General features: G+C 44.7%; 1 protein-coding gene and 1 long non-coding RNA gene across 3 annotated transcripts in view; one reads left to right on the forward strand and one right to left on the reverse strand.

The window, feature by feature from the left end:
- On the reverse strand, window positions 1-26,513 carry LOC142587581 (uncharacterized). 2 transcript variants are annotated; one of them, XM_075698695.1, is made up of 5 exons: window positions 26,298-26,513; window positions 21,251-21,387; window positions 21,122-21,189; window positions 20,466-20,558; window positions 1-383 (listed from the first exon to the last, which is right to left on the reverse strand). In XM_075698695.1, exons 1-5 carry the CDS (start codon window positions 26,496-26,498, stop codon window positions 184-186), a joined length of 699 nt encoding a protein of 232 aa, XP_075554810.1. In that variant the 5' UTR covers window positions 26,499-26,513; the 3' UTR covers window positions 1-183. The 2 variants fall into 2 exon arrangements, with proteins under 2 accessions (XP_075554810.1, XP_075554811.1); XM_075698696.1 differs by lacking the exon at window positions 26,298-26,513.
- LOC142587583 (uncharacterized) overlaps window positions 1-26,747 on the forward strand; it is a 50,275-nt gene that overhangs the window by 23,034 nt on the left and 494 nt on the right. The window lies entirely within an intron of this gene.

The raw sequence follows: 26,747 nt of genomic DNA on the forward strand, positions 1-26,747 counted from the left end.
GAGAGAGAGAGAGTATCTTTATTAGAAAAAACAGATTTTTGTCGGCGTGTACACAAATATTTCTATTTCTTGCCTCTCAAAGGATATAAATAAACGTCCTTTCAGCTTTCCAAAATGCGCCTGTCTTTCTTTTTTTAGAACTGCATATGTGAGTAGTTTCGAGGCAGGGATTACAGGAGAGAATCAATGAACACCTTTGCAACGTTCTTGTTCCTGCTCATCCGGCCGTGATTCGCCACGTTGCGCAAGTATATGCTGGCAGCTTGGGTCGTAGAGAACAATTCCATGTTTCTCGTACTTGTGGAACCATTTCAGACAATTCTTCAGTGGGGGCTTTGTGATGAAGGCATTCCTAATTCTGAGGTCGTACCTGAGATTTTTGCCTGGAAAACGATCCAGATTGTCTTAGCTTTGACAAAGACAACTGACAAAACTACTACTCTTTCACATTATCATAAAAAGGGCAGCTGCTCAAAATAGATTCATTTACTGTTAAATTTTATGTGCGAACTTTCAAAACCAATATTTTATTTCAGCGTACGTGCAATGTATTAATGCATGCTTCTGTTCATATAAACAGCGTTAAGCATTCTCTAAAGTTCGCAACTTCTGTATGAACAACTCAGACCATCGCTTTTTCTTCGGTGGTCTCCACGAGCTTTGTCTCAAGGAGACCACCTAGATTCTGCCTGGATGTACTACCTACATTTTATTTATTCTTGGTACCCAATCGTGTTAGGACACATTAACTGTATTGTTAAAGTTTATGAATTACGCCTTAATAGTTGAAAGGGCGCCGATGTTGTATTTTATCAAATACTCCCGGCATTTATGTCAGCAAAACCCGATGCAAGCTCTCCAACGTCTTCAGCAGGATGAAACTCCTAAAACAAAGAGGGTTACTTTCAATAGTAAAGCCAAACATTATACAGGCCTGCTTTGCATTTTGATGGCAAAATGAAAATTTTAGTGTTCGTAATTCTTTGTCTAGGAGGTCTGTTTTTTATCCATACGTGTGAAACAGTGCTTTAGCAGGTGACATTATAGAGCTTTGGTGTTGCTGTCCCAGACGCTCGGTGTGCTACTACAACCATTTATCCAGATGGGTACGTTATATTTTAGAATTATGCAGTCGTACAAGTGTTTGGCTCAATAGTGATTGGAACTTTAAATCTAACGGTGGCCTCACTGCTGATGGCAGCCAATTTCTCGCAGTTTAAAACTTTTGCATGATCTGATTGGAGATACTTTTGTTAGAAGCTTCGGCTCTATCATATTACAGGGTCCGCATGTAGTACCCAATTTACTGAATGTGCACTGGCCTACCTTTATGTCATTAGTGATTTAATCCGCCGGAGCTGTACGTTGTATAGCTCACCTTGACATTTTCAGTTCCCCCCCACCTTGCAATTTATTAAAATATAACATAAACATCTCGAATAACAAAATGCTAATAAACAATTGATAGGTTTTCTAACTTATTTAAATTTACTGTAGAAATATTAGCCACTTTTGTTTATCGTGAAAAAAAGAGCACTGTTCTTCGTCAGAAGCAAAAGAACGCGAAAGAGAATTACGAATATATCTATAATCTTTAGTCTCTCTTTACCTGCCACCGCCTGCAAATTTATATTTTAGCCAGTAAAAAGTATGTTTTCGGAGAATATATGTTAAACATCATTATATGTTCTTCGAGGACAAACGAAGTCATAACTTACGCATAGCTCCAATGTACTTTCGAAACTACACCTACATTGGTGGTAACTTGAGGCTAGAAAGGTGCATCGCATGTGAAATGTCAAGTCACCATTCATTGCATTCCTCTGCCAAGCGAACATACAAAAATTAGCTCATTGATAAAAGTTTATGAGTGTTATAAAAAAGATGTGTGCGCGATGCAGTACTGCTACCCTCTCATCTCCAATTTTGACGGTGCTTAGATCAAACCATCGTGCAGCTAAAATAAACGAGCAACGGGGTCGTCTTGACAAGATCTGCCAAGACGACCCTTCCATCTACCAAATGATCTTCCAAACTATTCCAAAATGTTTTTGTGTAATTTTGTAACCGTCTACGCAAGCAACGGACGGTGCACCACCCGCAGCGTTGCCTGAACAGCCGAATCAAACCTTCTGCTAGTGTATAGGAGGTGATGTTGCTTTCGAAATACAGGATATTGGCTACATGGAGCGCCTTTTGTACCTAATTGGCTACCAGGAGGCGAGGATCACGTTAAAGTGGACAGCGTTTCCATGTAGCCGAGTCAGCGCACTGAAAATAGATAACCGATTGAATAGGGTGCTGCCGGCGTCTGCGATTGGTCCGCTTTCCCTTAGCTCACGGTGGCTGGTCAAAAATCGCGGCGGCGTGCAACGGAAGGTTACGAATGCTGCTAAAACAGATCCTCAGCAGAGTTGGCCGAGCGAGGTCATAAACGTGCGGAAAGTGCTCAAAATCAATCAAATCAAGCTTTCCGAGTGGTGAGAGTAGCCAGTGCGTGAGCGAACAGTGGCAGCCATCGTTTATTCTTTTCGAAACGGGGCATCCCTACAGCTATCTAAAAAAATTCGGTTTTGTTCAGCATATTATTGCGTCTTTGACGCATTGAGTTCTCGTGGTTCTGTGATGTCGCGTGACAGCCAGGTGAAGTGGGTGAAGCACGAAAACGCTTGATCAATACCAGAGGGCTAATGGTGAAAAGGCGTGGAACCACAAATAACCATTTTCCTTTTGTTCATACAATCATACATAATCAGTGTGTACACGTCATATGAGAGGGGGAGCACTTCCGTCGCGTAACAGACAGGCGAAATTGGGGGTTGTCCCAAAGATGTTTTTGACCAATCGCGGAGGGCTGATTGCAGAATTAGACCAGGAAAGTATGGAATAGCTTTACGTTACAGCACCCCTTTTGTAGCAGAATTACCTCGTAAATAAACAGGAGATTGTTAGAAACTGACAAATAAGGTCGGTTGGGCGCATTTTAACAACTCGAATTTCGGAGGCTCTCTCAACATATTGACGCGTGTATTCTAAGCAGAAGACAACGAGGATGGGGGCATTAGCGGAATCCGTCCAGTGGGTGGCTGAGATTCGGTGAGGACCAAGACGGGCCTCTGTTCCCTTTATTTTTGAACAGGTTGTCCTGTTGTTCTTGAAGAACGTCCCGTCTCCCTGTCTTCTGTCCGCGTTGTACCACGACAGCGCTGGAGGTGCAGGCTACTGAGCTCGCCTGATATTCCGGAGTCCTTCTGGGAGTCTTTCATCTAGCCCGGACGCATTGTCACCAGTTCCAACATCCGTGCATCGCTTTAGTCGTCAACTGCCAGGCCTTGCCCCGGAGTTCTCCCCTCTTCAACCACCTCTCTCCGGGAGCTGCACAGATCTCGCAATGGCCGAAACCAGCCCATCACAATCACCCCAAAGCAGCCGGTTTCCCATTCCACAACAGGTAACCGTTCTGCATGCGCGAGTTCCCGATCACTATCGCGGTACAGTCTTCGAAGCAATTCAAGACTGGCTTGACAAGTATGAAGGCATTGCATTGATTAACCAGTGGACTGTGCAGCAAAACCTCTCCCACGTCTATATTGCGCTTGACGACAGCGGCCGTACTTGGTACGAGAACCGTGAAGCTAGCCTAACGACATGGACTGACTTTCGGAAGAAGATCACGGATACTTTTGCAAGTGCCGAGCGACGCGACCGCGCCCAGCAGGAGATGGAGCTACGGGTACAGCAACCTAATGAGTCGGTCACATTGTTCGCCGAGGACATGGCCCACCTCTTTCGTAGAGCCGACCCGAACTTGACTGAAGTTAGGAAGTTGAGCTACCTCATGTGAGGTGTAAAAGAGGGAGTTGTTCGCGGGGCTTGTGCGGAATAAAGCCGTCACCGTCACTGACTTTATCAAAGAGGCTCTGGCTAGTGGGCCCTTCATCAACGGTTCAGGCAGTACGATCGACTGTGCACCAGCACTGTAATCAATGCCGCACCAGGGACTGCCGAGTATCAGAATTCCTTGCGTGAATTGATCAGAGAGCATGTCAGAGTGGAAGTGTTAAAGATTCTGACACTGACATTGGATAGACCCGTAGCGCCAATCGTGGAAGCGGTGCGCGACGAAATCAGACAAGCGTTCCAGGCAGCCGATCTTCATGATCGCCAGCGTCCCATGACTTACGCCGCCACTGTCTGATGTCCACCAACCGTCACAACCACACCACCGCACCACCAGCCTCCGACAGCCGCTCCTTGGTCGCCGCCACAATAGGAGGCTTCGAGGCGCGCATCTTTTATGCCGCTGCAGTCACAACAGCAGCCGTCCTTCACCGAGCCTTGGTCAAACCTGAAAGCGGTGTTACGAGGTGGCTGCAATTTCGGAAAACCGACGTAAGGCGTAGCTTTGATAGGCGACCACTTTGTTTCCATTGCGGAGGCACCGGCCATATTTCGCGTAATTGCTGGCATCGCGACACATCATTTCATCCTCATTGTCCATGATCCTATGGTCTATGTGGAAATTTTGATTCCATGCTACGGTTCGACGACGCTGTTTTTCAGCAACCACCAATAGCACACCCGAATGACGAATCCATGCCCAATGAAAGGTCTGATTTCGGCCGTCGGTCGCGCTCTCTAACCCCTCCACGTCCGATGGCTTCACCTAAAGGACGTACTTTTGCTGACCTCCGAGGACGAAGGTCGCCCAGCCCACGCCGGGGAAACTGAAGGTGGCGACCTCTGGCGCTAAGGTCGCAGGCCCGCCGCCAGACAATAAAAAGCCTCCAACACTCCCGCTGCAGAACGCTGTGAAGCCAATAAACACCGAAGAAAATGTGAGCGCCGACATTGATATTTTTGTGGACGGGCAGCCGGTGACAGCGTTAGTCGACACTGGTGCCGACTTCTCTATAATGAGTAATGAACTCGTCCGCCGCCTGAAGAAAGTAAAGACTCTATGGACGGGACCTCACATGGCAGGCGGCCAATTTCTGATGCCTACTGGAATATGTACTTCTAGAATTAAATTCGGGATTCTTCTTTCGTGGCCGCTTTCCTCGTTCTTCCTGTGTGCTGTAATGATTTGATTATTGGAATGAATTTTCTGAAAGAACATGGCGCCGTAATCAACATCGCGGATGGCATGGTGATGTTTTATAAGAGTCCTGGTTTAGTCCATTGCTTATAGCCGCAACACCACTCCCTTCGTCTAACAGAAGACGATGTTGTCATGCCGTCTCGATCTTGTGCCCTGTTTCGGTAGCATCTGACGCACCGTTTCATTGCGAAGGTATCTCGGTCGCACGAGGAATCGTAAATATCACCGACTGGCGTACGAACCTGTTGCTAACAAATTTTAGCACAGAGCGACGGCACCTTCCAAAGGGCACGGCTGTGGCTTATTTTGACTGTGTTGGGAATGTCCGTGGCTGCTGTTTAGTACTCGAAGAAGCGCCTACGCAAGACCCAGCTCCTGTACTTAACATCAGCACTGCTTTGTCGCCGCATGAACGAGAACGGCTTCTTAGGCTACTGGCCAAATTTATCGACTGATTTGCGTCGACCTTTAGCGTCGGTCGGACACCTGTAACAAAGCACCGAATTATTACAAAGGATACGGCACGACCAATTCACCAAAATCCTTATCGTGTTCCTCCCAGAGAACGTGAAGCCATAAAACAAGTATCTAAAATGCTTGAAGACGACGTGATTCAACCATCAATGAGTCCCTGGGCATCTTCTGTAGTTCTATCAAGAAAAAGACGGCAGCTTGCCTTTCTGCGTGAACTACCGAAGACTAAATCAGATGACAAAGAAAGACGTCTACCCGCTTCCCCGGATAGACGATCCCCTCGACAGCCTTCCACCCGCACGTTACTTCTCTTCAATGGACTTAAAAAGCGGATATTGGCGAATCGAGGTAGAGCTGAGAGACCGTGAAAAAACTGTTTTGTGACACCAGACGGCCTATACGAATTTAAGGTGTTGCCTTTTGGCTTGTGCTCTGCTCCTGCTAAATTCCAACGCCTCATGGACGCTGTGCTTTCAGGCCTGAAGCGGAAAGCCTGCTTAGTGTACCTAGACGACGTCATCGTGTTCTCCGCAACGTTTGAAGAACACCTCGAACGGCTTGAAGCGGTTCTGCAGTGCATACGGTCCGCCGGCCTCACCCTGGAGCCGGAGAAGTGCCACTTTGGCTTTGCGGAAATACTTTCTCGGTCACGTCGTCAGCCATGCAGGTGTCGGCCCGGATCGTGAAAAAAATTGCCGCCTTCGCACAGTTTTCCGTACGATTCGCGAAAATGCTGTCAGGCGCTTCCTCGGCCTCTGAGCCTATTACCGGCGGTTTATTGCAGACATTGCTCGCATAGCATAGCCGTTAACTCGCCTCACGAGAGACGACGTTGCTTTTGTATGGCGTGACGTAGAACAAGGTGCATTCAACGACTTTCGGCGACATCTCCAGGCACTTTCAGTGCTTTCTCACTTTAATAAGACCGCTCCTACGTTGCTCCACCCTGATTTCAGCAATGTTGGCTTGGGAGCTATCCTTGTGCAGCGGCAGGAGGGCGCAGAAAGAGTGCTTGCCTATGCAAGTAGAACACTCTCACGCACAGAGGCTAAATACTCCACAACTGAGAAACAATGCCTCGAATATGTCGGCGAAACGGCATACGGAGGGTGACTGCCTGTCTGGATCGCCGATAGAGTCACCTGCTCCGCGGGAAGAAGAAGACGTAGCATTTCTTTGTGTTCTGGACACATCCACCACCGCGCAATAACAGCGTGACGACCCTGAGTTGCTTGAACTCATCAATTACTTAGAGGGCAGATTTGCGAAACCCCCTAGAGTTCTCACAAGAGGACTGTTGTCATTTTGTTTGCGAGCCAAAGTCCTTTACGGAAGAAACGTTTCTTCGACTGGGCTCACCTACCTGCTCGTCTTTCCTGCGGCTCATCGCACGGAAGTACCCCAAGCCTGTCACAACGAGGTGACTTCTGGTCACTTAGGCTAGATGAAAACGTTGGCCAGAGTACAGCAAAAGTACTACTGGCCGAGACTTCACCGCCGTGAAACCTCACGTTTGCACTTGCCTCGACTGCCAGAGGTGCAAGTCGCCTCCATCTAAACCAGCCGGCCTCCTACAGCGCGTCAGGTTCCTCGAAGACCATTTGATGAAATCGAAATGTATATTTTAAGCGCACTTCCTACTTCTACTGCAGGATCTCGCTTTGTTATCGTCGCAACCGACTATCTCACACGTTACGCTGAAACAAAGGCAATTCAGAGCAGCACAGCAGCCGAGATGTCGCGCTTTTTAATTGAGCATGTCATGCCGCGACACGGCGCACCAACCGTCGTCATAACAGAACGAGGAACCGCATTCACTGCTGCACATTTAGATCACGTCTTGCTGCTAAACGAAACAGTTCATCGGAAGTCAACCACCTACCATCCACAAACCAATGGATTAACAGAGTGCCTAAACAAAACAATTGAAGACATGCTGTCCATGTAAGTGGATGTTGAACATAAAAATTGGGACGACGTCATACCTTATATCACCTTAGCGTATAACACGGCGAAACAAGAGACGACGCACATGACTCCGTTCACCCTTGTTCACGGACTGGATGTACGAACGATGTTGGATGCGATGCTTCCACACGATTTTGGCCACACTGATACGGATGCCGACGTGTTTACACAACGCGCAGAAGAGGCTCCGCAGCTCGCACACTTGCAGATCTGCCAGCAGCAAGACTACGACGCAGGGTGCTATGATCTTCACCGTAGAATAGTAAGCTATGACGTCGGCGACAGCGTGGGTTTGGACACCCATACAGAAACGAGGCCTCTCCGAGAAACTGTTAAGGCGGTACTTCGGATCTTATCGTGTATTGCGGCGAATCAGTGGTGTTACGTACGAAGTCGTTCCCGATAGTCCCAATTGTACGCAGCGCCGCACATACTCTCTATAACTTGTGCACGTTGTCCGCATGAAGCCGTATGTGCGTGAATAACTATGCCATAGTCCCTTACTGCGGCGAGTGACATTTCTGGTTATGCATTGGGGCTGTGCTTTTTTAGGGAGGGACAAATGACGCGTGTATTCTATGCAGAAGACAACGACGATGTGGGCATTAACGGACTCCGTCTAGTGGGTGGCTAAGATTCGGCGAGGACGAAGAAGACGTGCCTCTGTTGCGTTTGTTTTTGAACAGCTCGTCCTGTTGTTCTTAAAGAACGTCTCCGTCTCCCTGTCTTCTGTCCGAATAGTACCGCGACAATATTATGTTTTTCATCACAGAGTAGTGTGATCGATTGTCGTATTTTGATTTGTGTGTCTACAAACGCAACATAACAAATGCAACAGGTCTGCTCCTCAAGGACAAAACCTACATTTGCTGTCAAACGTTTCTATGATGAAGATTTCGGGACCTCGACAATTTTTTGTTGTATACCTCGTTTAGTTGTAATGGTCACACACACTGTATGGCTTGCAGTAGGGCATTATGAACAGGTTCACTAAAGGAAGACCTCTATTTGACATGTAGTCAAGAGAGACTTGGTGAAATATTCAGTAATTTCTTTGCCGAACCTTTGAGACAATATGCGGCGGCAGCCAACCTTAGTGCACGGAAATTCACGGCATGCACCGTGGAGAAACGCAAGAGCTACGAGAACTAAAGCTGTAAATCGTGAAATGCAGCTTTGAGCTCCCTTATATTCAAAATCCTTGCTTCCTTAGCAAGATCTTTATCGCTGCTGACTTCGTTGACATCGGCAGCCCTTCTATCCCATCATGGCTTTGAAGACGTCGTCTGTTGTCATCATGATCTCGTCGTAGCCTGAGACATATTGGGCGGCAGTAGAACTCGCTGACACGCTACGACCAGCCAGGTACTGGCCGAACGATTTCTAGGTGACATTAGCAGCAATACTTTTGACATCGGCACGGTTGTCAAATACGTCGCTAGCGGAGCTGTTAGCACGAAGGAAATACATGGTGCATTTTGGGGACGTGTTCTGGCTCGATCACTTTAGGTGAGACTGTCGCCTGGGGCATCGTGATCGTGGCGATTGGCTGGTTGAACGAAACCGGACGAGTTGATTCGCGGGTTCATCATTACATAACTCAATGGCGATAATATCACCGAAAGTGATCGTCCCGCAATATATCCCTTGGATAAGTATGGGTAGGCTAGTGTTATCTGCGCTACGTTGTTTTTGTTGTAAAGAAACATCTCAGCTGTTGGGAATGCTTAAATTCCTAATTTTCTAATCCCTAATTCCCTAATCCCTAATTCCTAATTTCCTAAATATATCGCGCCCCCCCCTCGTCTACTGCCGTCCTCGACTGGGCTTCGCCTCTCTAGGCAAACATTCTGTAACCATAGTGGTCCACGGGTTATATCACCTACGCATTACATGACCTGCCGAGCTCAATTTTTTATGTTAAAATCAATTACAATATCGGCTATACCCGTTGCTCTCTGCTCCCCAAACCGCTCTCTCTGTCTCGCTTAACTTTATGCGTAGCATTCTTCATTCCATCGCTCTTTGCGCGGTCCTCAAGTTCTTCTCAAGCTTCTTTGTCAGCCCAAATTTCTGCCCGATATGTGAGCGCCGGTAAAATGCAGTGGTTGTACACATTCCTTTTAAATGATAATGGTAAGATTCCAGTCAGGAGCTGACAATGTCTGCCGTATGCGATGGAACTCATGTTTTTCATTAAATTTCTTTCTCGTGATCACAGTTCTCTGTGAGTAATAGTCCTAGGTTACCGTACTCCTTCACAGCCTCTAAAGGCCGACTGGCTTTACTGAACTCTAGTTCCCTTGCCCGTCTATTCATCATTATCTTGCTCTTCTGCATATTAACCTTCAACAGCACTCATACACTCTATCTGTTGAGGTCCTCAATCACTTGTTGGAAGTCGTCTCCAGTGTAGCTGAACAGGACAATACCTACTGCAAACAGAAGGTTACTGAGATACTCGCCGTTGGTCCTTGCTCCTAAGCCTGCCGAGTTTAGTAGCTTGAATGCTGCTTCAAAGCGCGCATTCGATAGCATTGGATAAGATTGTGTCTCCCTATCTAACCCCATTCTTTATAGGAATCTTTCTACTTTTCTTGTGGAGAATTAACGTAGCTGTGGAGTCCTTGTAGATATTTTCCAAGGTATTTGTGTGTGTGGCCTGTATTACTTATTTACATATTGCCTCTATGAGTGCTGGTATCTCTACTGAATCAAATGCATTTTCGTAAACTCCAAAGTCATATCAAGAGGCTGATTGAATTTTGCAGATTTGTAGATTACCTGATGAATGACATGGATGTGATGCAATGTAGAGTATTTCTTCCTCTAGCCAGCTTGTTCCCTTGGTTCACTAAAGTCCAGTGTTGCCCTTATTCTGTTGGAAATTATCTTGTTGAATACAATAAATATTACATGAAGTAAGCTAATCGGCCTATAATTTTCAATTCTTTAGTGACTCTCTTTTTGGGGATTAGTACGATGTTTGCATTGTTCAAGTTCCCTGGGACCCTGAAGTTGACAGACACTTCGTATAGAGACCCGGCAGTTTTTAAAGCATGATGTCTCCTCCATCTTTGATTGAATCTACTGTTTCTCCATCATCTGCAGCCACTTTTCCCAGTTTCATCTCTTGCAAGACATCTCTAACCTCATCGCTGGTTATAGAAGGAGTCTCTGCAACCTGTTCATTACTGCCTCTAACGGTGTTATCGTGGCTTCTCTGAGTGCTATACAGGTTAGTATAGAATTCTAGCGCTGCTTTTACTGTACCTTGGATATTGCTGATGATATTACCGTACTAATCGTTAGTGTATATGCAAAAGCAAAAGCATATGCAAATTCGAAAGCAAAATTTACCCATTTAAACTCCGCTGTCCTTTCTCTACGTTTCTCTAGAGCTCTCTAACATAATTATGTAGGGCTGCTCTTAATAGGGTGTCGATATTTTGCCTTCAAAAAAACGTTTATCCATAGTACATATATCTTCTGAAATAAGACCGTGGAAATATTGTGCGTTACTGCTGCAAGCTTTCTTTCGCACTACAATGCACAGCTCCTTTCGGAGCGATAGCCGAGGTTTAGAAATATTTTTCTTGCGTTTTAGTGTAAATTGCCATGTTTTAGGATCTGATGGTGCACACGTTTGGCAAACGTTTTGTTTCTCCCCTTGTCTCGGCATCTGCACTTTTTTGGTAGTTTTCGACAGACCTGCGCGCATGCGCGCATTGTCCTGCTGCAGCGAAATGTTTCTGACGAACAGCCACAGCTGTAAGTAGTTCTTGTACAGTTTGCCTCACCTTCCATTTGTCACGTATGTTGCGCTTTACCGTCGTCAAATATACATCACCAACTGGCTCAAAATTGTACTCCTCTAAAAAGGAAGCCATAGTTTGTTCTACTGCAAATGTGGACCAAGCCACGCTCTGAAACACGTACGCCGAACAGCACATTTTTTATCCTAGAACAAATAGGCGGGAGATATTTAAATCAAAGAAAAGAACCTTTGTTGTTCAATGATAATGAACAAAAAATATTGTCACTCTACACAACACAGCCGATGGAAGAGAATGTGAGGTGTATGCAAGGAGCTGGCCACTGCCTGTTGGCCTTGCATAACTGTCCTGTCCCTTACTCGGCGCTAACCATCTACGGTGTTGTAATTAAAGCCATCCCATCCGTAAAAATTTTGTTGGAGGTGCAAGGTACATCACATTGGATGGCCGAGCTGTACTACACCTTCGACGGAACAAAACGTTGGCCGGGCTACCACCGGGAGACGCTGACAGGCAGGATTCGGACCAAGCCGGCGTTCGCGAGGAAACAGCGGAAGAAAGCATTCGACCAGGGCAAGCTGGCTACTTGACATGTCATCCAGACGCACGCACATTCTCAGGCAAAGCAAACACGCGCTACGAAGGCTGGTTGAGACAGTACCCGCGGGTGAGCAGCCCCAATGAATGGAGCGTGTCGCGCAGCTCTCTGGCGTTGTGTATTTTTCTTTCCGGTAGTGTCCTTATGTGATTGGACAATAAAGAAGGCGCACTCAGAACTTGGTACAAATTCGTCTAAGACTTAAGAAAATGATTTCGTGATTACATTTCGTAAAAGGAAGGGCTGAACAGACACTTTCACGACAAGTGCAGCTACCGGGAGAGACGTGCACTGCCAACATTGAGGAAATCCTGAAGCTCTGCAGAATGGTGAACGCTGCTATGCCGGACGGGGACAAAGTGCAACACCTACTCAAATGAGTTGTCGAAGCTGTATACAATTTTTTTATCCGTTAGGAAGACCTCACTACCCCTTCCGACTTAAGGCACCCTTCTCGTACCTTCAAGATTCTTAAAACGTGCCATATTCTTGCCAAGTTTGATCCGCTGAAAAATGTGAGCAACGCCGCAAGTTGCCTCTAACGATCTTTCTGTTTTTGTGTGACGAGTTATCCGAGATAAGATGGCTCATTTTCAAGGCGCAGATGCCAACTGCGTGTGCCAGCAATGCTCCGTTGATAAGCGCTATGGTGAGGCACCAGCAGTCTGGCCATGATCTGCCTAGAGGGATGGTCCCGCTTACCACACCCATGTCCAGAGCCCACAGTCCAGCCACCGCATACGAGTTTTGAACGCCGACATGACAGACAGCCGGGACGTGAGTCTGTCGTCAGCATCAAGCCTTAGAGGTTTGGGCCCAAGATCAATGAAAGTTGCAGGTCACCTGTTTTCTACAGCTGCGGGGCTCAGGGACACATCACGAGGTATTTTCGCTGTGGCCTACAGCATGTTCCGCGAGATTGTATATTCGCCGCGCATGCAAGACGTTTCATACTGGCCATCATTTGTCCCTTTTCGTCAGCTACATTGAGAGTACACGCCAAGAAATGACTACCCAATATCTGACCGCAGCCTGACTCCACCGCCAACTCGAACACGTCGATGATCATCTCCGTATCACCGCTCGCCTACGTCGCCCTATCTGAAAAACTAGCTGATGCGAGCGATGCAGGTGAGGTCGCGGGATGGTCACTTTTAAAATGCCTCCACCTATTGCTATGTTAAACAACAAAGTGCGTGTTTTTGTTGATGGTGTAAATACGGTGGCTTTGGTAGATACTGGTGCTTCAGTGTCTGATGTGTACATGTTTCAAGAACCGCCTAGGACCAAAAGGGATGTTTGTTTGGGACAGTAATACCACGTTTCGCGGAGTTGGAGGTAAACTCTTACGTGCTGTTGCAGTATGTTCACTTGTCATGCCCGTTGGCGAAAATGCAATAAGAACTAAATTTACCTTACTCGAACGTGCCACGCATGACGTATTCTTGGTATTGACTTTATACATTCGTGTGGAGCAACATAAGACTGCAGGGCTGGCGAAATTTCACTCAGCAGCTATGTCATAGCACCATCGCTTAACTATGTTCGATCCTGTTGTAAAGTAGTAGTTTCCATGTAGACTCATGTACTATCGTGAGCAATATGAGCGAGAACACGCAAACGCGTGGCAAATACACTCGGAACAAAGTTAGGTTGTTAGGCGGATGGCGCTGTCGAGAACAGGGGGGAAAAGGGATGTTCTTCAGCTAACTGTTGGCACTTCCACTGTGCCTGCTCTTTTTTTTCGAAAGCGGTAGCTGGTGACATTTGACGTCCCACCGACACCACATAAGACATTTGTGTGTCACGGTGACTTATGGCTGGTCCTTTTTTGTTTCATGCTTTTATCTATTTTAGTGCCTGCGTTAAGCGGAAGGTGTTTAATTTATACCACAATAAGGACCTCGTGTGTACCTTATTAATGCGGAACCCTTCCTAGGCTTTCAACAGACCTGACCGCCGGAGTGTCCACCGAAGCGCCATCGCGCCATATGAATAGAGATTAAAGATAGATTAAAGAATGAAAAATGATTGATAGTAACAGTTAGTGACTGATAACGCTATAATAGAGATGGGTGGAAGGTAATAATCACTGGTAATGACTAATAATGACTACTAATGACTGGTAGTGACTGCTAATGACTCCGAAATGACCAGCATGTCTAACGACGGTTTGTATTGCCTGTAATTGATTAGAATTGATTAGAAATGTCTAGTAATGAGTACTACTGCCTAAAATGACTACTAATGACCAGTAATGACTTGTAATGGCTATCACTAAAGCAATGTATGACTATCACATGACCAATATGTCTAACGACAACCTTTAATGGCTACAAGTTATTAGAAATGACTAAAGATGCGTAGTATTGACAAGTAATGACAAATAAGGACTGAACGAGAGGAAGGGGGCTAACCGAGAGGCCCAATTTTTATTAACCATATAATAAGAAGCCAACAAACAAAGACAGCAAGGACAACACAGGGGAAATTGTTTTTATTTACTGATTGAAATAAAGAAATTTTATATCAATGGAACTGACAGTGGATTAAAAAAATTACCGACGATTACGTTACTTCCTAATGCGAAATTTGAGCGCAGCAAATAAGCTGTTTCACCTTTTCAATAGATTGAGGCAAAGAAATCGAGCAACACATGTATGCGCTATCACAGAATTTTTTTTTATTTTTCACACGTATTCCTTTAACAAAGACTCCACTAGGTAAGCTTCTGCTTCGGCGGCACGCACCTCTGGATTCTGACGGCGACGGCGCTGGGCCTCTGCTCTGGCAGCTCGTTTAGCAGCAGCAGCAGCAGCAGCAGCAGACGGAGGACTTCCATCGGTCGTCTCGCTCATGGCTCAGAAAGAACTGGCAGATAATTTCGCAGTGGCGAACGGCAGCGGCAATTTCGGCTCGGACGGTGCACATATACAGATCCGCCGCCACCGATCTGGCTCTCTGATTGCCACCGCACAGGGCGAACGGCAGCGGCAATTTCGGCTCGGGCGGTGCACATATACAGATCCGCCGCCACCGATCTGGCTCTCTGATTGCCACCGCACAGGGGTTGCATTGGAGGAGGAGCGAAGAAAGGAATTAAGTTCGAGCCGGCGCTTTGACAACCGGAGACTCGCTGGAAGAGGGGGGAGGGGGGCGGCGTGTACACCCAGCGGCAAACGATGGGGGCAGAAGCGCGCGCAGCAAGCGGACAACACGATAAAGGGAGGAGGGAAGAGATAGCAGCGACTGACTGATGCCGCTGACGCCGATAGTGAGTCAACCCCAGCTGCGGAGTTGGTTTCAGGGACAACGCCGCCGATGCCGACACAAACAATATGATACCCTCGCTTCCGCAGCGCTAAGAACCAGGTCTAGCCGTGGGAAGGTGGTCACGTATTCGTCGACGTGCCGGGGCCTACGTGAAATAACCGGCGCGTCGGCAACTGAAGAGCACCCTATCCGCCACACAAGAACAGGGGGGGGGACCCTTTCCTCCTCTTTCTGCATGGCGGCGACGGTGTTCTATGCAGTCACGTTATCTTGACTCTCTAGCGGCGTCAGCGGCATCCAGCGGTATCAGTCGGTCGCTGCTAGCGCTGGGGGGATGAAAGGGGGGCGGAGCTGGTTACGAGGCCGACGACAACGCCGACGACGACGCGAAACCCAGGAACGGACGCCAAAGAGCTGCGCTCTAAAAAAGAGCTTGCCGCAGGTGGGGAACGATCCCACATTCTTCGCATTAAGCGTGCGATGCTTTACGAATTCTGCAAACGCCGCTGCCGTCTTCCCATCCACTTTCTGGTGTATTTATGTGTTACTACTAGAACTAATTCTGGGAGTGTTAGTCAGCGCCGCCACTCGCAAGCCTTCGTGGTGGATGTAGAATATCATACCCTTACCAACATGCTTGTCAGGGGGGCATAGGACCGGCGACATGGCAGTGGTCCTTATCTCTTTCTTGCTGCTTGCGCAAGCTTGCGTCGTGATCGAACCCACGAAAAAGTAGGCTGCAGCTGATTTCACCGACGGGAACGCGTATAACGGCGACTTGGAAACAGTTCTGCGGTGGTTACTTCCAGCGACGGTGGATTGACGAAAATGCCCGGCCCTAACGGAGTCGGACTTTTTGTCGCTCTTCATTTGCCGAAAATGGACGCTGGGCGTCATTGTCACAGCTGCTGGCATTCGGCTACAAATTGACCCCAGCAGCACTTTGTCAATGGGGCATGGCGCCGCCGACATGGTAGTGGTCCTTATGTCCTTCTTGCTGCTTACGCAGGCTGGTTTTTCGCTCTATATTTGCAAGTGGTATCATTCCATTATGCGGTTCCACCACCGTGTTTCGTGTTTTTGTCTTTGAAGTGCTACTATCGCGAAAAGCCACACACGGTAATTCGCAGACAGCAGTTTTTGTTGTCTCGAAGCGCTGCCTTTTATTTGGTTATTTTGCTATTGTGTGGGAGAGACGTTGAAAGAAATCCAGGGCCTTCTACTGCGCAGATTGAACAGTTCCTCTAAGGACCCCCCAGGCTACAATTATTTCTAAATTGTTGGCAATTGAAGATACCCAAAAGCTGATGTAACGGAATAGGAATCACGTCTGGCTTCGTTAGGAAGAAATGTCCCGAACATAGAGGAAATGCGAACAGTAATAGATGATATAACAGAACAGAAGCAACGAGACCAAGATGCGATGTCGCTCGTTCTGACGAAATTAGATGACCTTGAAAACCGGGGAAGGTGTGCGAATTTGGTCTTCGGCGGATTAGAGGATTCAGCGGCCGGAAAGACAAGTGCTCAGGCTGAAGATTCAATTCTTAATTTGTGCCGCACGAAACTTGGGCCAAGCTCGGTAAATATTTAGCGTGCCCACAATATAGAGCCGTATCATGCAAATAAGACACAGCCAGCAATCGTCCAATTTGCTTCCTTCAAGACGCGACAGCAGATCTTGATGGACGCGTATATCCTAAAGCGGAAGGCGTACAGAATATCTGAAGATTTTTCAGGTACGGTCCAAGAAAAAGAAATGAGCTTTGGGCATTTGCAATAGGAAATAGTAAAGAGGGAGTGAAAGCGTTTCTATGATTTGATGCCTTATACCTGGGTGACAAACGTTATTGAATCGAAAGCACAGATGTTGACGTAGTCGAAACGTGACAATTGTCGCAATCTGTGGTGACGCATCAGCTCAGACTTGTGATCGTCAATTGTAGAAGCCTTGCAAACGAAGTTAATGATTTTCATTTAATAATATATTCTGTTGAGCACGCCGGAACTGAATCATGGCTCGATTCTACCGTCCTCGATAGAGAAATGTTCCCTCTTGGTTATCACAGTTTTAGGCTGGACCATGAACCAAGGTTCGAGTTGATCCTGATTTGGAATGTGAATCTGTATTTTGCAAGTTACGGGCCGAAAATGGTAAGAAAGTATATTTATTGGATCTTATTACCGAGCCCCTGGTGTTTCTTATGAATTTGCACAAATGATCAGTTTTATTGAGACATTTGAACGAGGTGACATCATATTAGGAGGAAATTTCAATCTCCCCGGTATAAATTGGTTATCGGACAATATGCTTGCACGTACTGCAACACGCAGTTTATATACAGCTTTCTTTGAGTTCATGCACGAAAATGTGCTCCGTCAGTTTGTAAGAGACCTTTCGCGTAATGATGACACTGGCAATGTGCTTGATCTGTTGTTTTTGATGCACCAATCATTGTATCTAATGTACGTGTTTTGCCTGCTATAAGCGATAATAATGGTATTGTAGCCGTTACGACCTTTCGAAATGTGTGCGTATCGAAAAAACCTCCTAGAACTGTGTATGCATATAATGAGGCTAACTACGCTGCACTAAATTTAGCACTTGAATCTTGTTTTCGCACTTTTGATACATTAACCAATGAATTAAACGTGGCAGAGTTATGGGGGATACTTAAAAATAAACTTTTCGAACTGCGAGATGACTTTGTTCTCCATCGAACTTAGTAACTCAAGTAATTCATAACTCAAGTAAGGTGGAAATTTTGTTATATACTTTCCATGAGTAGTTCAGTCTACTCATTCACACATTATTAAGGTTATTAGTGTTGATTTTCTGGTTGAAGCCGACGAAATGTCCGAGGCTTTGTTTACTGTGACGGGCATGGAACGATTATTACACTGTTTCAAACCAACAAAAGCATGTGGTCCGGATGATATCCCTGCATCATTCCTTATAAATTGCTCGACCATATTATGTTTGTACTTCTGTCGCTTATTTGAAAATTCCTTAAATAACTGCGTTGTTCCTGGTGATTGGAAACTAGCGCGAGTGGTGCCAAATCATGAGTGGACAGAGGGACCGCGTTGAGAATTACAGACCATTATGCTTAACTAGCATTGTATGTAAGGATTTGGAACATGTGATATATAGCTGCATCATGTCTCATCTTGATAACAATATTCTTCTTCATCCTAGTCATTGTGGATTTTGGCAGGGCTTTTCGTTCACGACAAAATTGGTTGCGTTCACTCATTAGCTAGTCTCTGCAGCCGTCAAGAAACAAATTGTTGACCGTATATTTCTGGATTTTAAAATGGCTTTTAATGTCCTTCCGAATACTCTACTGATCGGTAAACTTCCACGTTACAAATTGAATGACAAAGTTATCGCATGAATTGCTGAGTATCTTCGCTCAAGACAGATGTCTCTGGCTCTCAACGGATGTTCCTCTGTGCCTTCTTGTCAACCACAAGGATCAGTTTAAGGTCCACTTTTATTTTTATTTTTCAATAATGACATCACTTTGGGCATTACATCATCATTGAGAATGTTTGCAGATGACTGTATAGTATGCAGGGTCATCAACAGGGAATCTGACCAACAAGCACTACAACATAATTTGGATTTGATTGCCACATGGTGCGAAAGATGGAAAAAGTCACTGAATGCGAAAAAGATTGTCCATGTCACCTTCATCAGGAAGCGCACATACGACAGCAATCATTACACTATGAATAGTGCTAGTCCTGAACAAGTGGCAGAATTTAAATATTTAGGTGTATTTATTTTGCTGATCTTAGGCGGAACAGACCTGTTACATATGTTAGGAACTAGCGTGGAAGAGCATTGGGTTTCTTGAAACGTAACTTTCGTAGTTCGCCACAGAAACATAGGGAGCAGCTGTATTTCACACGTGTCCGCAGTACACTGGAGTACGCCTGTGTTTGCTGGGATTAATATACTACAGAACTTGTAGATAAACTAGAAAAAGTGCAGGACAGGGCAGGTCGATTTGTCCTTGGCAAATATGACAGGATGCTTAGCATGACAGAAAGCCAGAAACCACTAAATTTGCATCTTCTTGAAAACCATCGTGGATATTTCTGATTACAATTTCTTCATAAGATGTACTACTCTAAAACGGAGATAGCCAGGGTATAGTATTTTCAGCCGCCCACATATTTTTCTAAAAGGCGAGATCACAACTTAAATACACATGACATTTCTTTTAAAAGTGACGCTTTCTGCTACCCTTTCTTTTTTCGTACTATAACAGATTGTAATACTCTACCACCTGACACTGTCTGTACTTGTTCAAATTATGATGTATTGTAGGCTTTATGAATATATTTTTTTAGTTTTTGTTTTTTATGAGTTATGCCCTCCCTGCTGTAATGCCGGAATGGCGAAGGATGTAACCAGCAAATAAATATTAAATAAATAAATATATCTCTACATAATTCACAATATTGAGATGCTATTTTACCAGCTGTTACGTACGCTTACAATACTGCCCAGCATAATGTCACAAGTGATACTCATTTCTTTCTTCTGTACGCTCGCAACCCTCAAAGCTTCATCGACACCATCCTCCCCTGATCTCCACACGATGACCCTTCAGTAGGCCAGACTTTATGTCATGCTAAGGAAGCCCGGCGACTGGCCCTGTTTTAGACTCTCTCCTCAGAATATCTTGCCAAGTCTCGTTAATACACCCGACATATGCCCGTCACATTTCGGGCCTGGGGAAATTCTTGTGTTTTGTACACCTGCACGGAAAAATGGGCTGTACACAAAATTTCCATCACAATACACAGACCCATACATCATACTGGTACGCTTGACTCACAGGTCATACGTCATTGCAAGAGTGACTTAGCACAACCAGCATTCACGTAAAACGCGTCATGCACGTCGCGCAACTCAAACTGCACCACCATCTGGCTATGTAACTCGCTCGGAGAGCTTTGTCTTCCACCCAAGAAACTGTCATGCTGCACGACAAAGCCGAAGGAAGTGAACGTAGAGGTGTGCGCCAGGGAGCTTCCCGCTGCCTGTTTGCCTTGCATGACCGTGCTGTCCCTCGCACTACGCTAGCCACCTATCATATTGTAAGTAAATCCATCCTATCCTTAGCAATATCATGCAAAACATACAATATAATTACAATTGCACTTAGGTAGGTAGAACTACCAAACAGAAATACTTCTGGAAAAGGAGCTGCAGTGGTCTTAAATAATCAAAAAGGAGCGTTAAAGAGAGTAAACGAACCACAAGCATTCGTCGTGGTCATAACCACTGCACAGCTGTTGTCATCGCTCATATATAGCAGATCCTCTTCAAAGTAGAATAGAGGATCTGGAACTGAATACATCGTTTGTTGTGAGAAGGAATGCTTTAAATACAACATTAGTTCATTGCCTTACTAATTTGATCAACAGAAACTTCATTAGCTATAAAATAGCATTACATCGAGGTGGACATTGATGTCATGTTGTCACAGTTTACACTCCAAAAAAAAAAAACTTTCAAATCTTATACAACAATAGGGTGGCAATGATTTTGTACGCGGAGCGATCGCGGAACAAAACACTGCAATTAAGGGTGCTCAATCAGTAGGATGTTGTCGTTGACATATGAATATGCAGAAGAAGGGGGAGATACGGTAATCGGGAGAAGAAAAAAAAACGTTATAACAGTGATTTTATCCCAGGCTGTTTACATTTATTGGGCGCTATGGAAAGGGGAAAATGGAGAAGAAAGTCAGATGTAGTGCCTAATAAACAAGAACTAGGATTTTGCTAGCGCATGCAAGTATTTAGGGCGTGGAGGCGAAAGCCTCCCCCCATTCGGAGCATTTTTCATAAGTATTCTGTTACAGACCACCAGGTCACCACGCAAAAATACAACTCAACTACTGAACATACCTGCAGTTTTCACATCCATGTGCTTTTTTCGGTGCTGATCAAATATTCCTTGCAATGACCTAGATGCCCTGCAAATAAATGGAGCGGGAATATTCATTCATATATCTTTCATTCTTACGTTATTATTACTTGTGGCCGCGATTGTAGCACGATCGTGTGAAGTTTACGGACATTCTTTCCATTGTGACCACCACGTCCACTAAACACCTTATTTTGGTGGGCCCAGTGGTGCTGTATATCCATATTGGTTCTTTCGTAGAAAATAACTGAAACAAAAACGAAAGTATTTTCATCAGAGCCATATATATATCGAAAAAAAAATGGTTGAAATACTTCAATGCAATGCTTCGATACAGAATAACCACTGAGGTGTGGCCTCTGTCTGCATCTGCGTGACTCACGAAGCTTCACACAATTTCACGGTTAATGCAGCGTTAGCGGTGTATCATAGTGATTTATGAAAGAAATGGAATGATTCACGGCAATGCTGCAACCCGAACAATTTCTTAACTGTTGAAAGAAGCGCCGTGGTAAACGGAACAAATCAGCCCAACTTGCAATTACGTTTCGGTTTCTTTGCCATAGTCTTGTGCCTAAATCTGATAGTGATCGAACATCTGAAAGAATGGGGTCGCGTTCTCGGGAAACAAAACTTTCCTAAGTTTACGACTCTTCAGACTATTCTTGACGTCATGCCTTGTATAACAAGACATTATAGCAATGGAACAGAGCCCATTGATGATATTTATTAGGAATCTAGTCCAAGTCCAACTGTCCTGCTTCCTGCTGTAAATTGCAGGAGGAGCATATGTTTGATTCCCAGATTTGGTTTTGTAGCTTTCTTTCTGGGGAGCACTATATGCTCTCTGCGGGGGTGGTGTAAAAGAAACTCGTTCCTGTCATACGCCGTTGCTTCGAAGCGCCGAGATAAAGCAGAAAGACAGAAGGCTATCGAAGCAATGTCACCCTGCTGTAAAACATACGCTCCTAGCGTCACCGCTTTCGTTAAAATCCGCTCGCAACCGATTGTTTATCACAAAGTAACAATTGAAAAATATTTTATTTCGGCAGTGGCCTAATATAGGAATGTTCGAATATGCGTACGAGTAGGTAGTGGTTCATACATATTTACTTTGTATGCAAAAATTAACTATTTGGCCTTGTCGAGTATCAAAACTAAGCAAGTATTTTGCAACACAATGGTAAATTTGTGTTATTCTGCTCCACCTGCCAAACAATATGTATCGCACAATATCAGTAGTGAAACAACGACCAACGTTTTCTAAGCAACACAGCGCCAACAGGATAATGCATGCTTTGTTTTCAGTTGCTCGGTGGAAGTGCGGCGCTAGGTAATGCTCCTGCGGTTACATCTTGTGCACATACAAGTATTCCAAAGTATTCCATATAAGTATTCCAAAGCATAATCTGTTTGATAAAGGAGTTCCAGTTCAGTAGAACGATGTTTTCGAAGGCGCACTGCGATTTTTTATTGTGGAACATTTATCGCAGAAACGTGATAGTTCTTTGTAAAGAAGTTTTCCAAGCCTTTGAAAAATACGGGCAGTATTGACATCGGACGTTAGTTCGAGACATGTTGCCTATCATCATTTATTTACAGAGAGGAATCGCTCAACTCACTTGCACTCTCGATGAATAAACGGCCGTCAATACACAAATGTTGCATACGTACGTTGGTGTGAGTCTTACAACGTCAATGACATATGCCACCGGTCTAATCTGCGCATCATCGGCATCACAGCTGTGGGACTTGTTTAAATGTGCGCACAGAAAGTGAACTTCGTGTTTTTGGTTCTAAGAAAAGCGCATTCCTGTCAGCTGTACCAAAACTGTTGCTTTTGTCTGAATGGCCTGCATTTGCATTTCTGCTAACAAGGAATTGGTTAATGGCTTTACTATTGCATAACTGCGAGTCGGCCTAGTTGGAACAAATTTATTTTTGAAAACACTCTGTGCCCAACACAAGCAGGGACAAAGAAAATGAGCAACACAAGGACGAGCGCTTTCTAACAACTGGTATTATTTTAGAAGAACCATATGCTTAAATACTCACAGATCTGCGCGATCCAGTCAACAGAACACGCCGATAGCGCATATAGTAGCGCTTATCCACTCCATTATCTCGAAAGTCTTGCTATGTGCGCTATCGGCGTGTTCTATGGACTGGATTGCGCAGATCTGTGGGTATTTTAGCAGATGGTTCTTCGAAAATAAAACTAGCTATTAGAAAGCGCTCGTCCTTGTGTTGGTCCTTTTCTTGGTCCCTGTTAGTTTTCCACACAAAGTGTTTTTAAAAATGAATTTACCGTTGTGTCGCCGCTCAGCTTTTCCCGCTCACGTATAATCTCTGCTACCGAATCCTGCAACCAACGTCCTATGAGAGCGTTCATTTTATTCCACAATTTACCCACAACAGCCGAATACATAGACAAAAAACAAAAATAATAGGCATCCCTGCACATTTTCACTGCTTCATTTATGACAATACGGATACGCTGAAAAGCAAGGAGGTCCGCTTCATTATAAGAATACCTGAATTTCTTGAAATGTTCATCCTTCTTATGAATAGTTTTGTGGAGTTCTCGTGGGAGCCAAGGTTTCTTTATTTCTTTTTCATTTTTGTACCCGTTCGTTACCAAATAAATGCTTCTCCTTGATAGCTAAGGAATGATCCATGAACATCTTTAAGCACCATTTGCATGAGTAATATTCCGAATGCAGCCCAGCTTACAGTTTCTAACTCCCAACGAAAGAAGTCTAGTAAATTGTATGAATTAAGCAAGTAAGTTGTCACACGGCTCTGAGCTTCTATAATGCGGTTAATGTCTACCTTACAGCAAAATGCTATGCGGACATTATTGGAACAGGTTGAAATAGGTGTAGTGATAGAAACTGTGCCGTAATTAGCTAGGAACAAATTTATGATAATTTCTGAATTAAGTGTCACCCGAGTCACTCTATTTTTAAGGCTTGAGCATACATTGCTGCTTAAGAACATGTTCATATTCAAGTTTTTTGGAGATATTACAGGCCACATCACTACTATTATCGCCACCAATAATTACATGCTAACTATTTTCATTTACAATCAAGTTGTCTAAGAATGCAAAAAATGACGGATAGATTACCATATGGTGGACGGCAAAATGATGCTGTAAAGACGTTCCTTGCCTGTGCGCAGAGAATGTAATAATTATCAGTAAGAACTGAAAATTTCACGAGTAAACGAGCTTTCAAAGAGCTTTCTGCACGAAGAGATAGGCCCCCACCACGGCACTTGGTTCTACAAACATAAAATGCTTTCATGTTAGGTTCTCTTTCGTGTGTTCTGTAGAGAATGAGATTATAGTTATTTTAATATATCCGCAGGCACCGAATTCATCCTTTGAATTGTAATACAGATGAAAGCCAGCTTTCACATCACGCGGCTTTACACTACCTACAATATTTTTGTATGCACCTCCTAATTACACTATCTCACCTCTTTTATTTCTCGTGCAATGAATGGCTAAACAAATAAACGTAATGGATATTGTTGTGCATGCCGTGAGTTGTACTTGCAGAATATTTTGATAAAAATGCAACTTGCACGCATCATATGGATGCCAGACGTAGTCTTATTTACAATTAAAGCTCCAGTTTAAGCAGGCACAAACTCAGAGGTGAGCCACGTGCATTCGAGTGCTTGCTGATGTTTTCTTATGTCGAAATATTCTAATCAGTAGTACCAAAGGGCAGAACAAAATGGTGGTTTAGAATATAGTAGTCAATTGTAACGGAACAACTTGCGAAAAAAAATTGCAGTGGATAACTCGGTCACGCTACAAAAAGGGTACCTTCAGCCCTACGTTGGGAACGGCGCAACGCCGCTATTGATATTGTCAGAAGAAGATAGGAAGTCCACGGAAATATGGAGACGATATGCTCTATTAGATGGTATGAGTCATTGTACGAACTTGTTACAGTTGTAGTAGGCGAAGTTGACTCTCATTGAAAAGAAGTGCTGATTCTATTTTAGCACACTAAACAACGCACATGCTATTGAGTAGTACATTTTCGGGTTGCAACGACGGTGCGAATTCATACCGCAGAAAAACTGCGAGTAAAGAAATAGAATACTTTTCTTTGGTGAACTTGTAAAAGGTGACATTCAAACCACCACCATTGCCAGGGGCGCATTCTTTGGTCGTGGAAATTTGATCTGCATGTCTGGTGCGTCGAATGTTGATGCATTTCTCATCGAACATTCGAGAAAATTCGCTGCTGCACACGTACGTTGTAGAATGTACAACACTGTTCGCGGGTGGCATGCAATGGGATTACAGACAAGATTTTTTCCCTATCGAATCGTCGACGACATTCCAGAAGGTTCACGCAAGTAGGCGTGTCTTGGGACGCATTGTAACTGTGGTTATCCGCTCGAAAGCTTCCCTCGGCATAGGAGAAACAATGTTCGCGTGCCGTTATCTTATTGTGTCTAACTCATCTGAGCTACTTTTTGAACTCTGTTACATTTTGGGAACCCGGCGATTGCAATTTACTTAGCGTATTCAGTAACATGCTTTAAATATCCATATTATGCTTACTCAATGTGAAACGGCGTGCGGTCCTCCCTTTAGTCGACTTGATTGCTTGTGCATGGAATTACTTCGCTTTCAGCATTACCGCTTGATGCGTTCCAAATGAGAATCGTTTTTTTATGCTGGAGTGCGCAGAACGATGATCTTTCTGCAAAGTAAGTCCACGAGCCTTTATGCCCTTTTATTTCTCTATTTTGTCGATATACCCAGATAAAGTGTAGCGTCGTTTTGCTGCTTAATTACAGAGATTACCTAGCGAATATTGGCTCGCAGACCTACTTATTTGCCAGGTTCGCTAAAATTGGCAGAGTTCGAAAAGTATCTTAGATAAATTAGAAACTAATAGATATTGACCCGCCAGTACTGCTTTTCCTATTCCTAAAAGGCTATAGTCGTACAGCGTTTCAGCAGCTCCCGCCAGAACAACACAACGTTTTTTTTCCTCTGGGTACATTCAAGTGGGCAGTGTTTCTGAAATCACATTGATGATATTCGTATAAGAACTTGAGCATCATTATTTAAAAAAATAGATGTCCATATACAACGTATCTGCGCTTTCACAATAAGAAAATTACCTTTCTGATGCTTGAGGCCCTTCTTCCACAACTCCAGCAGTTGCATTCTAGCACAGTCAAACAAGCGGCACATAGGAGACCCATAAACAGCAGCTTCGCCGCCATGTCCTTGCTATGAGCACAATCTGCTGGATTACGCTGAACATAAAACTCCCGCAAACAAAGCTTAGGAATAAGAGCTTTGTAGTAGACAATGAGCATGAAGGTTAGCACGAGCGTTCACAGGTGAATAGCGCCGCAGTAACTTATTATACTGTCGTTGCTCATGGTGTTGGCCCGTGATTCTTTATTTTAAAGCGATAAAATGCAGCTACAGGTGCTTCAAAAGGCTGTATGCATGGGTTCTGATTTCTGAAGGGCACTGCTAAACCTAAATGAGTCACTGATACTCAGAAAAGTTCTTCAATTTACCATTGTAGTTCACCTACGCACACAAAGGTTAGCCTTGCG

Source organism: Dermacentor variabilis, chromosome 7, assembly GCF_050947875.1.
Source record: "Dermacentor variabilis isolate Ectoservices chromosome 7, ASM5094787v1, whole genome shotgun sequence".
NCBI lineage: Eukaryota > Metazoa > Arthropoda > Arachnida > Ixodida > Ixodidae > Dermacentor > Dermacentor variabilis.